At 36.0% G+C, this 14,242-nt stretch overlaps 1 protein-coding gene across 1 annotated transcript in view; it reads left to right on the top strand.

Moving 5' to 3' along the window:
* The window catches only part of LOC121732320 (putative inorganic phosphate cotransporter), a 36,356-nt gene extending 31,285 nt beyond the window's left edge, over window positions 1-5,071 (top strand). Inside the window, exons 8-10 of the mRNA XM_042122167.1 lie at window positions 926-1,047; window positions 1,347-1,463; window positions 4,725-5,071. Coding sequence (XP_041978101.1) covers window positions 926-1,047; window positions 1,347-1,463; window positions 4,725-4,943 — 458 coding nt within the window. The 3' untranslated portion in view covers window positions 4,944-5,071. The remainder of the gene's footprint in view (window positions 1-925; window positions 1,048-1,346; window positions 1,464-4,724) is intronic.
* The last annotated feature ends 9,171 nt before the right edge of the window (window positions 5,072-14,242 follow it).

The following is a 14,242-nucleotide window of genomic DNA, read 5'->3' as shown; positions in this document are numbered from 1 at the left end:
ACAATGTTAGACTAACAATTTGCAATTTACTGATTTTAACCAAATTTTATATGCATGTTCAGTGGGTCTGAGAATCGGCTACTGGGTACTTCAAAAAGAGGGGTGTTATAAGTTTGACGTGTCTGTCTGTCTGTCTGTCTATCTGTCTGTCTGTCTGTCTGTTTGTCTGTGTGTGTATCTGTCCGTGGCATCGTAGCATCCAAACGGGTTGACCGATTTTGATCTAATTTTTTATATTGATAAGTGCATTTGTTGAATAAATAATAGTAAAATATTACAACTCAAGACTGACCATTGTTTGTGCGACGGGATAGCGATGGACCTTGCCATGGTGACATACTTATTTAGTCACTTCAATAAAATAATACGGGTGAAATACTTTATATGGCAAAGAAACGATTGCCGATTGCCGGGACAGCTAGTAATATTATACTAATACGCATTATTATACCTGGACAATAGTCTAAGTATTTGCTCTGATTGGGAAGAATTGCCTCTAATAAGAATTATTATTAGAGGCAGTGCAGTGGGCTTTTTTTCAATACTTGGTTGATGTAATATATTTAAGTATTGTATTGTAATAGCACAATAGTCTCCTTGTAGGTTGTGGGTAAATCAGATAAAGATCAGCATGCATTAATTATTCCTGTTTTCGATTGATTTGGATGGGTGGATTGGATCTAACATTGAACTGAAACGCAAGATCACGCAATACGTTATATTATCAAATCCTGTATTTTTTTTTAAATATTTAACTTTGCTATTACAACTATAGCGAATGCACAAGGTACATAATAAAACAGTCAATAGTACGACTGTTTTAGATCCAATCCTGAAAGTTTTCAACCAACTGGAAGGAATGAGTCTTAATTTCATTTAATTATTTAGCTTTTCTACTAATACCTAAATTTCAACTTCATTACAGCTGCTACGGGACCAGCTATATGCATTATACTAGCGTCATACGCCGGCTGCGACCGTTTCGCTGCGGTGGCGTATTTTGTCGCCTCTATGGCGCTCATGGGAGGTTTCTACAGTGGCATGAAGGTAATAATTATTAATTAATATCTTTAAATGCATTTTATTTTTATGATAACCAGCTAAATATTCGCTATGAGATGTAGGTTTTATTTGTTCACGTGGACTGCTTTTATTTTTATCGCCTTTCGGATATTATGGTTAGAATGGGCTGAGATGAAACTTACACTACGTAATACGCATTCACGGCCCCATGATAATGTGATGGACGCGATAAGACATCTTTATAGTTCTGTAATTATGTGTTTGTGTGTCCTTTGTGTTTGTGTATCCTTGCAGATCTATAATAATATTTTGTATATTTCCAGGTGAACGCGCTAGATCTAGCTCCCAACTACGCTGGCTCCCTCACCGCCATGATCAATGGTACTTCTACCATTTCTGGCATCATCACACCGTATTTGATTGGACTTCTAACACCAGACGTAAGTATATATAACAATAATTATTTTTCGTCTAAAGATAATAATATTATATTATGGTATGTTTTTGAAGGGAAAACTTCAGCGGGGTCGTATACTTTTTTGTAACGGGTAAATTGTTTTAAACTCGTGACCAAATCAAAAATTCGTATACGAACGATTTCTTTAACTTTAAGATGTATTTTAGAAATTAAATAAGATTACTGATTAGAAATTTTAACAAATAACTGAAGTATTTTACGTATTAGTTTTACAACTACGATCTTCGTTAAAAGTTTCATAAGATCCGCTCAGGAATAAAATACTATTGTAAAGTTTCCTTGGCAATTTCCAAGTTTAAACTTTGTTATACTCAAGAGCAATTTGTGTTTCTTGTCTTAGTAAACAATTAAACATTTTAAAGAAAAAAATTCAAGCTCCTTTTTGGGATAAGGAACAGAATATTGTTATTAAGTAAGCTTTACTTTTAGAATTTAGTATTTTTATATTCGATTTGTTATTTAAATACAAATTGAAAAATTGTTGTTTTTACATAATTTTCTCATCATTTTAGTAATTAAAACATAATTATAATATTAGAAATGCGAGTGCCTGTTTATCTGTTGGTCCCAGAAATCAAATTTGGGCGAAATGAAGTTAGCAACATAATATTATCAATGGTTAGGAAAAGTAAGGAAAACAATGTCAACCGCTAGTTCATAAAGCTTTTAGCTTGACAATAAGATGAGGTCTTATCAAGTTATCGAGTTGGTTCTAAGAAATTTCGAGATAGATTCTTAAGCCGATAATGGGTTATGATGTCGCCAGAGCTTGATAACTTCGTATACGGGTGATACTAAGATTATATTCAGGGTGTTAGAAACTTAAGTGATAATACATTAGGGTGTTTACTGTTTATGTGTCCGTTGTATAATAGAGTTCACTGTGAAAGTAGCAGCGCTTTTTTGTGATTTGTATGCGCAAGCATCTGAGTTTCATGGAATTTCCCATATAAAAGTCTTAAAAAAAGTTACTCTTTCAGCGCTATTAGTAGTTTATACTTAGGGTGTGTATGAGTCCCCCATACATACCAAGAATGATCACTTTGTTTGGTTACATCCTGAATAGACGTCGAACAATAATATTATAATAGAGCTTAGCTTACGCAGATCTGCGGGGCTAAAATGGTCGCTTTGGAGAATCGTTATATGAATCATATATGATTCATTTTTTTAAATCGCTAAATGGTCACTCTGAATTGATTGAGAGGAATATGGAATTGCTAAATGTGACCATTTTAGCCCCGCTAGTTTAAAGTTAACAATGGCTTAACACGTTAATAATTCTCTCTATCTTTATATAAATGTAAGAGATATTAAACCTAAGGTTAAATTTAACCTATAGATACTATAAGTTCAAATAACAATAAGGCTTAAATTGAAGTTAATTTCCCTAATTTTTAACTCGAATTATACTTACACTGTCATGAATTTTGTGTGATACCTAAGTAAATTTTTACCACTAAAATGATTGTCAGATTTTTTTTTAATGAAATAAGGGGGCAAACGAGCAAACGGGTTACCTGATGGAAAGCAACTTCCGTCGCCCGTGGACACTCGCAGCATCAGCAGAGCTGCAGGTGCGATGCCGGCCTTTTAAGGGGGAATAGGGTAATAGGGGAGGGTAGGGATGGGAAGGGAAGGGAATAGGGGAGAGTAGGGAAGGGAATAGGGTAGGGGATTGGGCCTCCGGTAAACTCACTCACTCGGCGAAACACAGCGCAAGCGCTGTTTCACGCCGGTTTTCTGTGAGAACGTGGTATTTCTCCGGTCGAGCCGGCCCATTCGTGCCGAAAAATGGCTCTCCCACGTAGAAAATTAATATTCTTATTCAAATTATATAATCGCCAAGTTGTTATATCACTTTTAGTGCTGGAGTAAATATTATAATATTCGGAAAACTCAATTCCTGATGGCTTATATCAGTTCGGATAAAATTTCCTGTTACCCGCATGAAATATTGGATGAACATCGACTTCAGTATCAATGATGATCCAATCACATTATATCTGAAATGTGATTTCTATTGACTATTTATTTTTCAACTAAAGTTAATAACAAATAACTAATAAATAATAATATTATACAGGGTGTAACAAAATAAGTCATAATACTTTAGGGTGTGTACGTGTTCCTTGTAGAGAGTTAACTATGAAAGTAGCAGCGCGGAAAGACCGATTTTTTTTTACTTTTGTATGGGGAAACTCGTGGCGCTGAGGCTTTTGCCCATACAAAAGTAAACACAAAGTTTCACAGTGAACTCTCTACAAGGAACATGAACACACCCTAAAGTATTATCACTTATTTTTTTAAATACTGTATAGGTTTAGAAGGACAAAAAACTTTTTTTTATTCAATCAGGTTTTTTGACTTTTAGCCAATATAGTAGTGCCTGATCATAGAAATCCGATTCCTCGATAAGCGTATAAATAATGGTGTGTATAATGGCGAAACGGCCGTATTGAAGAGTTTCCAACGTAATGAAATACAAACATAGCCATTACCCAGATCCTATTCATGCGATATAATAAGTTTATTTTGTTGCATGCGATGCAATAAGCTGTTTATACATACATTTTTACGTACGATTATAGAGTGTTGACAGGACATTTGTACGTGGGAGAGCCATGCTTCGGCACGAATGGGCCGGCTCGATCGGATAAATACCACGTTCTCACAGAAAACCGGCGTGAAACAGCGCTTGCGCTGTGTTTCGCCGAGTGAGTGAGTTTACCGGAGGCCCAATCCCCTTACCCCTACCCTATTCCCTTCCCTACCCTCAACTATTCCCTTCCCTTCCCTACCCTCCCCTATTACCCTATTCCCTCTTAAAAGGCCGGCAACGCACTTGCAACTCTTCTGATGCTGCGAGTGTCCATGGGCGACGGAAGTTGCTTTCCATCAGGTGACCCGTTTGCTCGTTTGCTCCCTTATTTCATAAAAAAAAAAACATAATGTTTTGATTGGACGTATCATATAGCCTTTGCTGCTCTACTGGCCCTTTAGCCAAGACGTTTTCTTTATCGCTTCTTTGTATAATCGCCGATAAAATTGTATGCAAATGCCGTTGACGTTCGACTCGTGTGATAATATCAATTCCATTTTGATGGGCGATTCTATAAGTATGAAGAAGAAGTCTTGGCTAGGGGATCTGGTCTCCTTTTGGTGTGAAATGACATTAAACTCAATGCGAGAACAGATATCCTAATAAGCATTTCCTTTTCAGTCAACCCTCGTGCAATGGAGGCTGGCATTTTGGGTGTGCTTCGCGGTGCTGGTCGGCACCAACGTCATCTACTGCATATGGGCAGACGGTAAACAACAGTGGTGGGACGATGTCCGACAGTACGGGTACCCAGCAGACTGGTCCCATGGTCCCCTCAAAATGGCGGAGGTAGATAAAGAGAAGAACAAGCAGAAGGAGGCACAGGGTACTTCGTTATAGAAGAGGAGCTGTGTCACAAGCAGTAGCCTTACCCATTACGAGGCCCCTGGTCTTTGCGAGTGTTCGCCACCCTAGGGCCGCCACTGGTCATAAGTGTAGAAGACTCTTCATTCAATGTGCCAATTTGGTTGTGCCATTGGAAGTGGTGCGTATAATGCAAATAATTAATAATTAAAGAAGTGAGTGGGGGAACCAGGTGACCAACATATTTTTATAATTAAGGACAATTATTCATTTTTTTCCGTGTAACTTTAAATAAACCTTTACAAGGTTTATTTAAAGTTACACGGATTACTTACCTACTCAATCATCTGTCTATACATAAAATCCACATTTTTGGAACGAAGTTCCTTATCGCGCGTTCGGCGTAAAGCTAGATAGGCTAGACAGAACGATATTTATTATACCTGCATGGTAGGGGCAGAGGGCGCTGATACTATTCCTGTGCGTCAACTAGATTGCGTTTTTTGAGAATAAACCGACGCATTTTTAGTATTCCTGGGCGTCAATAGATGGCGTTTTTTTATAACTTTTTGAGTGTATATTACGTATACAGGTTTTTTGAACATAAGAAATAACTTCATTCCATTCGGGTGTCCCTTGACACCTCTCAAGTTTTTTTCAATGCCTCCATTTAAACGGCATTTTTAATCTTGTTACTTACCTGTTTCTTCCACTAACGTCTTCAATTTATTAAGAGCAAAATTTTAATTGAATTATATTATAGTTCGTTATTTAGATCAATGATCGAGATTCCGTATTATGAGAAAAATCAATAACATTGATAATAATCATTATATTGTGTTATCAGGAAAATATACGTTATTTAGTCGGGCTATGTTAAGCCGAGCCGACAGCGGTTAACTTTGTTTTGACATAAGCCGACCAAATAACGTAGCATCTGCCTAATAGATATGAATAAATTTCTCTCATGGTACCTGAATTGGTCACCAAGACCTATGCCACAAAAGTAAGGTCGTCTAATATGTTATTATTATGGCCTACTTTACCTCAACTCGAAAGAATTAGGAGTACAAAAATTGTATTCAAAAGCAAGTTACTAAATACTTACCCAGTTACCAATAATATTATAATATTTTTCTAGGTTAATTTATTTTTATTTCGAATTGTTTTTTTGTTTGGAAATAATAAAGTGCCTCGATAAAAACAATAGCAACATTGAAGATATAAGAACGCATACTTTTTTTTGTTAAAAGTACCAAATAGAGGAAATATAAGGCAGTTGACAGACCCACGTCATTTGGTCGGATCATCTCAATTTAATGTTAATTGTGATCTGTCGGCTGGGTTTGATGTAACGCGACCAAACTACGTAGGTCCCCCATCTGCCTAGGAATCAACTTTTCTGATAGACGATAGTACAAAATATAATATATTAATTATTAAACATGTAAAATATAAAATTTAAGGAAATACAGTGTACTATTTAAATATATTTTGAACTGTAAACTATTTTCGTAATTAGGTATGAAATATAATTTTGTACAACTTAGAGTACCTAGAGTTACTAGCTAGAGTTTCTATTGTGATAATAATATTATACTTACATAAGTAGTATTTTTTAGTGTTAAAATAAAGGAAATAAGTATATTAATTCATTTTTTTTATTTATAACCAGAATGACGTAACCAGTGACGGGTCCAGCACGAATAGGGAATATTACGCAAAGATCGGAGCAGAGGGCGTTATTAGCACATGATACAGTAAATTATAATCCAACCAAAACCCGACATGTTGCACGTACGTTATGACGTAACGCATGTTTAACAACGTTTCTGTCAATCTATACATCTTACTCCTTACTAATAAACGCTGTATAAGCTTTGAATATTTATATACTGTTTTGTCTTCTTCAATCCAATTAAAAATGTGTGACAGGAACAAAACACTGTATAACTGTTCAAAGCTTATACAACGTTTATTAGTAAGGGGGTAAATATATAAAATTCTCGTGTCACAATGTTAGGTCGCGTACTCCTCCGAAACGGCTTTACTCATTTTAACCAAATTTTATATGCATATTCAGTGGGTCTGAAAATCGACTACTGGGTACCTATTTATTATATCGATAAATGCATTTGTTGAATAAAAAATAGTAAATTATTACAACTCGAGACTGACGGTGACCATAGATTGTGCGACGGGATAGCAATGGACGTTGCCTTGGTCACATACTTATTTAGTCACTTCAATAAAATAATACGGGTGAAATACTTTATATGGCAAAGAAACGTTTGCCGGGACAGCTAGTAATATTATAAAACAAAATCGCTTTTTTTCCCTCATGTCCCTTTGTTCCCTTTAATATTTAAAACTACGCAACAGATTTTGATGATTTTTTCAGTGTTAGATAACCCATTTATCGAGGAAGGCTATAGGCTATATTTATCTTTGATTTTATCACGCTAAGACTAATAGGAGAATGTGAAAAAAAACGGGGAAATTATTTGAAAGGGCTTATCTCGCGAACTGCTGGAGCAATTTTTTTGTTATTTGGCACAGATAAGGAGTAGACCACGTGAAGGATCATAAGCTATCGATTTTAATATAGAATATCATAGGATTTTAATCATTTTTCAGTGGCTGTTTAATTTATACCCGTGCGACGCCGGGGCGGGTCGCTAGTATTCCATATGTCAGAATATGGACAAAAACGTTGTTAAACGTCAATCAAAAATGTTTGTTTTCTGCTGGTGCTGCTTGTAGCGTGAAAACATTGCAGTGATATATCCTATTTCGGGCCATGAGATATTTTGAGGAGATCACAAATCACAATACGTCCTGTGTCAGGGTGACTATGTATCTTGCGACAGCAATACAACAGGCTTTTGACATCAAATACTGTTCAATATCTGCTGTTACGCTGTTAGTAATTATCCGCTGAATGTCGAAACTGTAGACATTTTTGACATTCAGCGGATTCTTAATTACAACAAATGGAGACACGACATTCTTGAGATACGTTTTGAATAGCAATGTTAAGTTTTAAGAGTTCGAAGCGCTCGCCTCGCTCGAGTAGAGTGGCGAGACAGCGCACTCGGCCAAGCACCCTGTATGTTATAATATGTCTCGCTACTTTACTCGGTGTAATAAGGCCTTATGCTACGTTTCTATACTTGTCAAGGCTTGGTCTACAAGGCACAAGCGTCCACAAATCTCACTTGGCATTTGGAAGTCGTTTACACGCTTGATCCACAAGCGTCAGTGTATTATACGTACATCCAAGCATGATGGACACCAAACCACAGAATATGTAAGTAGTACCAAACCAAACTTGTGTTACGTTTGGTTTAACCTTTCACAGCGGCCACTAAGCGCGCCAACGTGTGAACGCGTCGCAAGTGCCCTCAAAATCTGTGTCCAAAAACCGACACTACTCCATCGGATACTAAGCGTCCATAAGCTCACGCAAGCCAAGGCAGATACTCTCTTTATACGCTTGTGCTTGTGGACGCTGGTCAAGCCTTGGCAAGTATAGAAACGCAGCATTACACTTTCGTGTCCGAAGTGAGCGCTCGTCCTATGAGTACATACTTGAGACATGTGGTCATGGCATTGCATAACCCGGTCGCGTACTGGCGCCGGCAGCCGATTACGAATGCTTCGCCGATCCGGTCCTTCACACTACGAGACACCGTACACACTACTTAGCTCATTATGACTTAGGGGCGATTTCACCAAAGAAATCGAACGCGTTCAAAGCACTCTGAACCGGTTCAAAACGTATAAACGCGATTATAACATCGAAATGCATTTCACCAGCATAAACTGAACGCGTTCACAGCAAATCCGAGTTTTATCTTCTGAACGCCCAATATCCGAAGTTCAACGTCATAAAACCCGTTCAAGCCCTGTCAGTGTAGTGTCATGGCGGAACGAAAAACATAGACAAAAGAAATGTCAAAATGACAGTTTTGACACATGTGTTTGTTAGTTTATGTATTGTTTCTTGCTATTTTGCAGTTGAATTAGCGCGAAAAGGCTTTAAAATGATGAAAACATGTAAAATAATCGCGTGCTGTCACGTAAACTTAGATTTAATAATCGCGATCAAAAAAAGTTTGTGAAATCCAATCGAAACAAAACGAGATTTACGTCGCAGCATGAACGCGTTCAATGGGAACTAAGTTTTAGAAAACTAAGTTTTATGTGTGTTTGGTAAAATCCCACCTTAACTGCAGCACTCAGACACGAATATTGATTACTTAAGTGCAATTAAATGAAGAGTTTCAAGAATAATGTATAGGGCTTAATTATGTCAAAATCTTCATTTAAGTAATTAATAGGGTATCATCCCAATTTGGTACCAATGAATATTACTTGCTTAACTGTAAAGTTAGGCATGTAATATTCGTCTCTGAGTGCGGCATTAAGTGTATATTACCTTTCATATAAGTGATCATAGACATTCCACAGAATCGCGAGTCGCGGGGATTAGGTGGTGACACTTTACTTCCTTCAAAAGAGGATAAGTTTCTTAACATGCGCTAGCCACGTCGGGCATAATGGTTAACCAAGATTGCTTTCCATAATTTCCATAATTGCTCGTATTGGACCATCGTAGGCCAACAAATGATCATACCAATTCAAAACTCTATCTTTAAAATGAAGTCGCATCAGTAACATCTCACGTTTAATTCCATTTTGCCGATATGAGCAACTGTCACACATAATTGAAGCGATTAAACAATTAAGAATTAAAATTCATAGCGACAAAAAGTTGTTCATCAAAACAATTATGAGGACAGGACGCTGTCATAACATGGACATAATATTTTAGTGTTTAAGGTGAGAGGTTAATTGTCAATTATAAAACTACCCGCATGACCTCATATTCATGGGATATGGACATTTGTGTGAAGGTCGTCTGACCGCTGTGGAAATTATTGAAAGAGCGCACGGAATTATGAGCATAGTTTAAAAGTTTGAAGCAATTTTCATTTAATTATTGAGCTCTCCTGATATATTGAGTATAGTCAAACTAAGCTATAACGCACCATCTCTAGGCTCAGCTCTGGTTTCCTCCAAAAGCTGTGCCGTCATGTAGAGGCCGTAATACAGCGGTGAATGACGTCACTGGAACGTTGTCTTTGTAAGTGTCATAACACACTAGGCCGAAAATACGCGGCTGAGGTTCGGCATGATTTTGCCTGCAACGTATTTTGAATTACCGATGAATGATGACACACACATACCATGCCGAAATTGCGTCGCGTTAATATATTGTATGCGTAGCGCATTGCTGACATAATCATGCCAAACTTCGGCCGCGTATTTTCGGCCTAGTGTGTTTAGACACTAAGTAATATGGCGCGGTTTCCTAGAGAACGGTAAACTGTAACGGTATGCCAAAAAGCGGTGCCGGTGCCGCCATTTGCATGACGGCCGTCATGTCGGTGTCGAATGGTCTGTGAACGTTTTTTTCATAGCGGTGAAGCTATTTTCAAGAACATTGCACGTATTATTGTTCAAAATAAGTTTCGTCAACTGGACCAGCCAGGAAGATGAAATTTTAATTGATTTTGTGCGGGTTCATGAGAACCTATACATATAATGTAAAGCATCAAGACTACTGACAGACGCAGATGAAGCCACCGTAAAAATATGACCGTTGAACTCTCGAACATTGCACGTGCCTACGGCCGTCTTTTTACTGCCGCACTCAGAGACGATTATTAATTACTTAATTATTGTAATTAAATTAAGAGTTCTGACATAAGACTCAAACATTTAAATTATCTGTCAATCTCTGCACTAAATTGAAGGTTAATTATCAACAAATGTCTCTGAATGCGGACGATAGAGCAAAAAAGTTTGGAGCCATTTTTTATTTCATTATTTAGGTCTTTTGTTAGATTGAGTAAGTAAAGCTAAGATATAATATTATTTATCATTTCTAGGCTGTTACGGCTAGAAACTTGATTTGTTTCATACTTTTTACTTATATATTTTATTTTAAATTTTTAGGATCCCAACATTTCACGGGAGCGAACTCTGGAAAATCTGTCTCTGTAGATTGTCAAGTTCACCAAGAAACTTATTTTAGCAAAGGGCAGAACATAAAAACTAGCCACATAACTTTCAGAATAGCTAGCTGACTTTACATTTCTACTGTATTGACAAAACTAAACTAAAGTTGGATACTTTTGTCACATGTTTATTCAGCAAAAATTTAGTATAATCTGTGGCTTACATTTTAATATCCCACGGCAATAAAGAGGTTATGGGTGAATAAAATTGTTATGGTCTTTTGGACACCAGATGTTTTCGTAAAATAAGTTAGAACTTACATGGAGTTTAATTTTAAGGGTATTCAATTATTATGACTAGAGAGGTCGAAATTCGACCTTAGTTTCAACGACATTAGGACTCTATATTTTGTAAAAAAATAATATTGACTTCATCATATTTTTTTCGACTCTTGTCTCTGGGACTCAGCTGATCTCAGACTGGCCGTGTAAGCATTGTCTATGCGCTTCAATAAAAAAAAACTGTCATCTATTTTCAATTTGTCACCTTGTTGTCAAAAGACTTCAACCATAAATGAAAGAGTATAATTCGTATGTATAGGCTTGTCACTCAAAAATCTGTCATTTTTCCTAGTGTGTGTGTTGTAGTGAGTGTAATGTTTTATTTGTTAAAAAAAATGTATGATAAAGGCATAACTTAAAAATAATATTAGCTTGATGCACTCCTTCACCATATAAACTATAACTGTGCAAAATTTTATTCACCTACTTTTCCCCATTTTTCGTCAAAAGGGATACAAAGGTTTTGGCTCACGTATTAATATATAGATAACACATACATAATAATATTATTATTATTATTATACGTATACTACTTAATACTTATGTTATGTAATGTTATCAAAATAGTTATGAAATCTTACTTCTATCTCAAACTGCTTCCTAAAGAGAAAATGCTTGAACTATTAGAAAATTTACTATGGATCTTTATAATGCCAGTTTTCACCAACCACACCATAACAACTCTTGGCAAATTTTTGGACATGGCAAAATTGGACAATTAATACGAGTATTAAAGCAAGGATGCGGTTGGTAAAAACGTACGTATAAATATTTAAAACGGGTCGTTCCCGTTTCATACCACTTATTTTTCATACCACGGTATGAAACAGCGAAGTACTGTTTTTGAATTGCCTGTTTCGTACCGCGGTGCTTGGAATGGTAAGAAAAGGCTAATTCTTTTTTGGTATGGGTGGATTCGTACCACGAAGTTTATTAAATATTTTTAGTCTAATCACTTATTTAAACTGGCGTATAGAAAAGTGATAACAAGAAGAACTAAAAAAATATTTTTGTGTACTATTCACCTAACTTGTTATTTTATAATAACAGTGAACGGGTGTAGACAGTAAACGAAATAAAATACAAATTATTGTTTTTTGAGAGTTTGTATTATAGAATTACCGAAAATGGCATATTTTTACTCATTAATTTTATAATATTTTTTATTTTATTTCATAAAAAGTAAATATTTAATCCGTAATATCACGTGATCGCAAACAGCCATCACAGAGTGTAACGTCATGATCTCCAAAACATTGTGTGTGACAGTGACATTTCGATGTAAAACCCATACAAAGATTTTTGTTGTTTGGAAGACCGTGACGTCATAGCGACGCCATGATGAACTTCAGCGTTTTAGCGGGAAATTTGAAAACAATAAGTGTTTTTTTTAATTTAAAGAAGAGTGTATTTTTTACATATTTTCAGGTGTAACAAATATACATCTGTAAAAAAAATATTATATTTCCTAAATACACCCCTATTCTTTTTAAGGTGCCAACATTAAAAACAACGCTAGTTTAGTTTGGTCGTGAGACTTAAGTTGGCTATAAAATTATAATTTTTTGATTAATATAGAAATATAATATAGAATACAGATATAATACAGCTTCTAATATGTACAGCTTCCGTGTGCTTATCCTATGCCCGAAAATTAGGGGTCCACGGAAGATCAGGGACGACTGTTCGGTCGTCTTAGCCTGAGTGGTCTCCGTTTCTGCACACTTGGGTGTTGCACTGCCGTGCTATAATTGTGCTTAATACATTCATTGTTTTTTTTTTCCTTTTTGTTTACTTTATGTTTGCTGAATTAGCTGTAGAATAGGTAAAATAGGTTAATTTTTAATTTTATTCTTGTTGATGTTAGTTCTGTATATTAAGTCATATTATGTGTAACATTTAATTGTGGCAGAATAAACGTTTAGTTATTTATTTAGAGATATTTTGAGCTTGACTGTACTAAAATCTGCGCTACGGTACGAATCGACTAATTCAAAAAAGGTCTTCGCTGTTTCGGACGCCGGTATGAAACAGGCAATTCAAAAACAGTACTTCGCTGTTTCATACCGCGGTTTGAAAAATAAGTGGTATGAAACGGGAAGGACCCTTAAAACAATCTATTTAGAAATGGTATTTGAAAATATTCTTCAATTTAAATATAATAGAAGTATAATGTTCTGCCTGAACTTGCTATATTGTAAATACTGTGTCACCTACTAAGACATCCATTACACGCTCATGCAAGCGACACTCAATTCCGTCAATCATGAATTATATGTTTGACTGATGGTGACTGATGGACTGACGAATGGTATAAGACGGTCACTCAATTCTCTTCAGTTTTATGTCAGTCAAAGTCAACATTTTCAAAGGTAAGTTTCTAATTTTTTTCCTACTTTGTCAGATGTGATAACACTCACTCAAAATTCGTGACTGATGGTTGCATGAAGCAAAAATCAAGATATCCAGATTTTCGTCAATCAACTTCATGCAATCGTCTGTCACGCTCTTACACGGTAGGTTATCCATCAGTTACCATGACTGTGGTAAAACCTACCGTGTAATGGATGCCTAAGTTACATGCATCAACTCTTGTTGACTATTAATGATCATTTCTATAAGTTTCTAATGTATACAGTACTGTTTGGTGTCCTTACAACAATAAATAAATAAAACATGGTTGCGGATTTTCGTAGGATATAATAAGTAACTCTACCTTAACAGATGATCTTAAAGTGCATTTCTGTGTTACACATCAAATCATATTTATTATCTCTAGCTTCTATCCTTCAACCATATCGAAATTGATTAGAAAAGTTATTCGTCGCGATGAGATAAAACTGTGTGACCATCAGTATTACAGAAAATTCCAGAAAACAACATGACGTGTTCATAAATATTTCTATTCAACATTCGTTGGAAAGATTTGATACGAAGTTTGATTTTCGTGTTATTCCTCTGATTCTG

This window comes from Aricia agestis, chromosome 12 (genome assembly GCF_905147365.1).
Source record: "Aricia agestis chromosome 12, ilAriAges1.1, whole genome shotgun sequence".
Classification (NCBI taxonomy): domain Eukaryota; kingdom Metazoa; phylum Arthropoda; class Insecta; order Lepidoptera; family Lycaenidae; genus Aricia; species Aricia agestis.
Note: the sequence above shows the minus strand (reverse complement) of the source record. Positions and strands in the feature narration are given on the sequence as shown.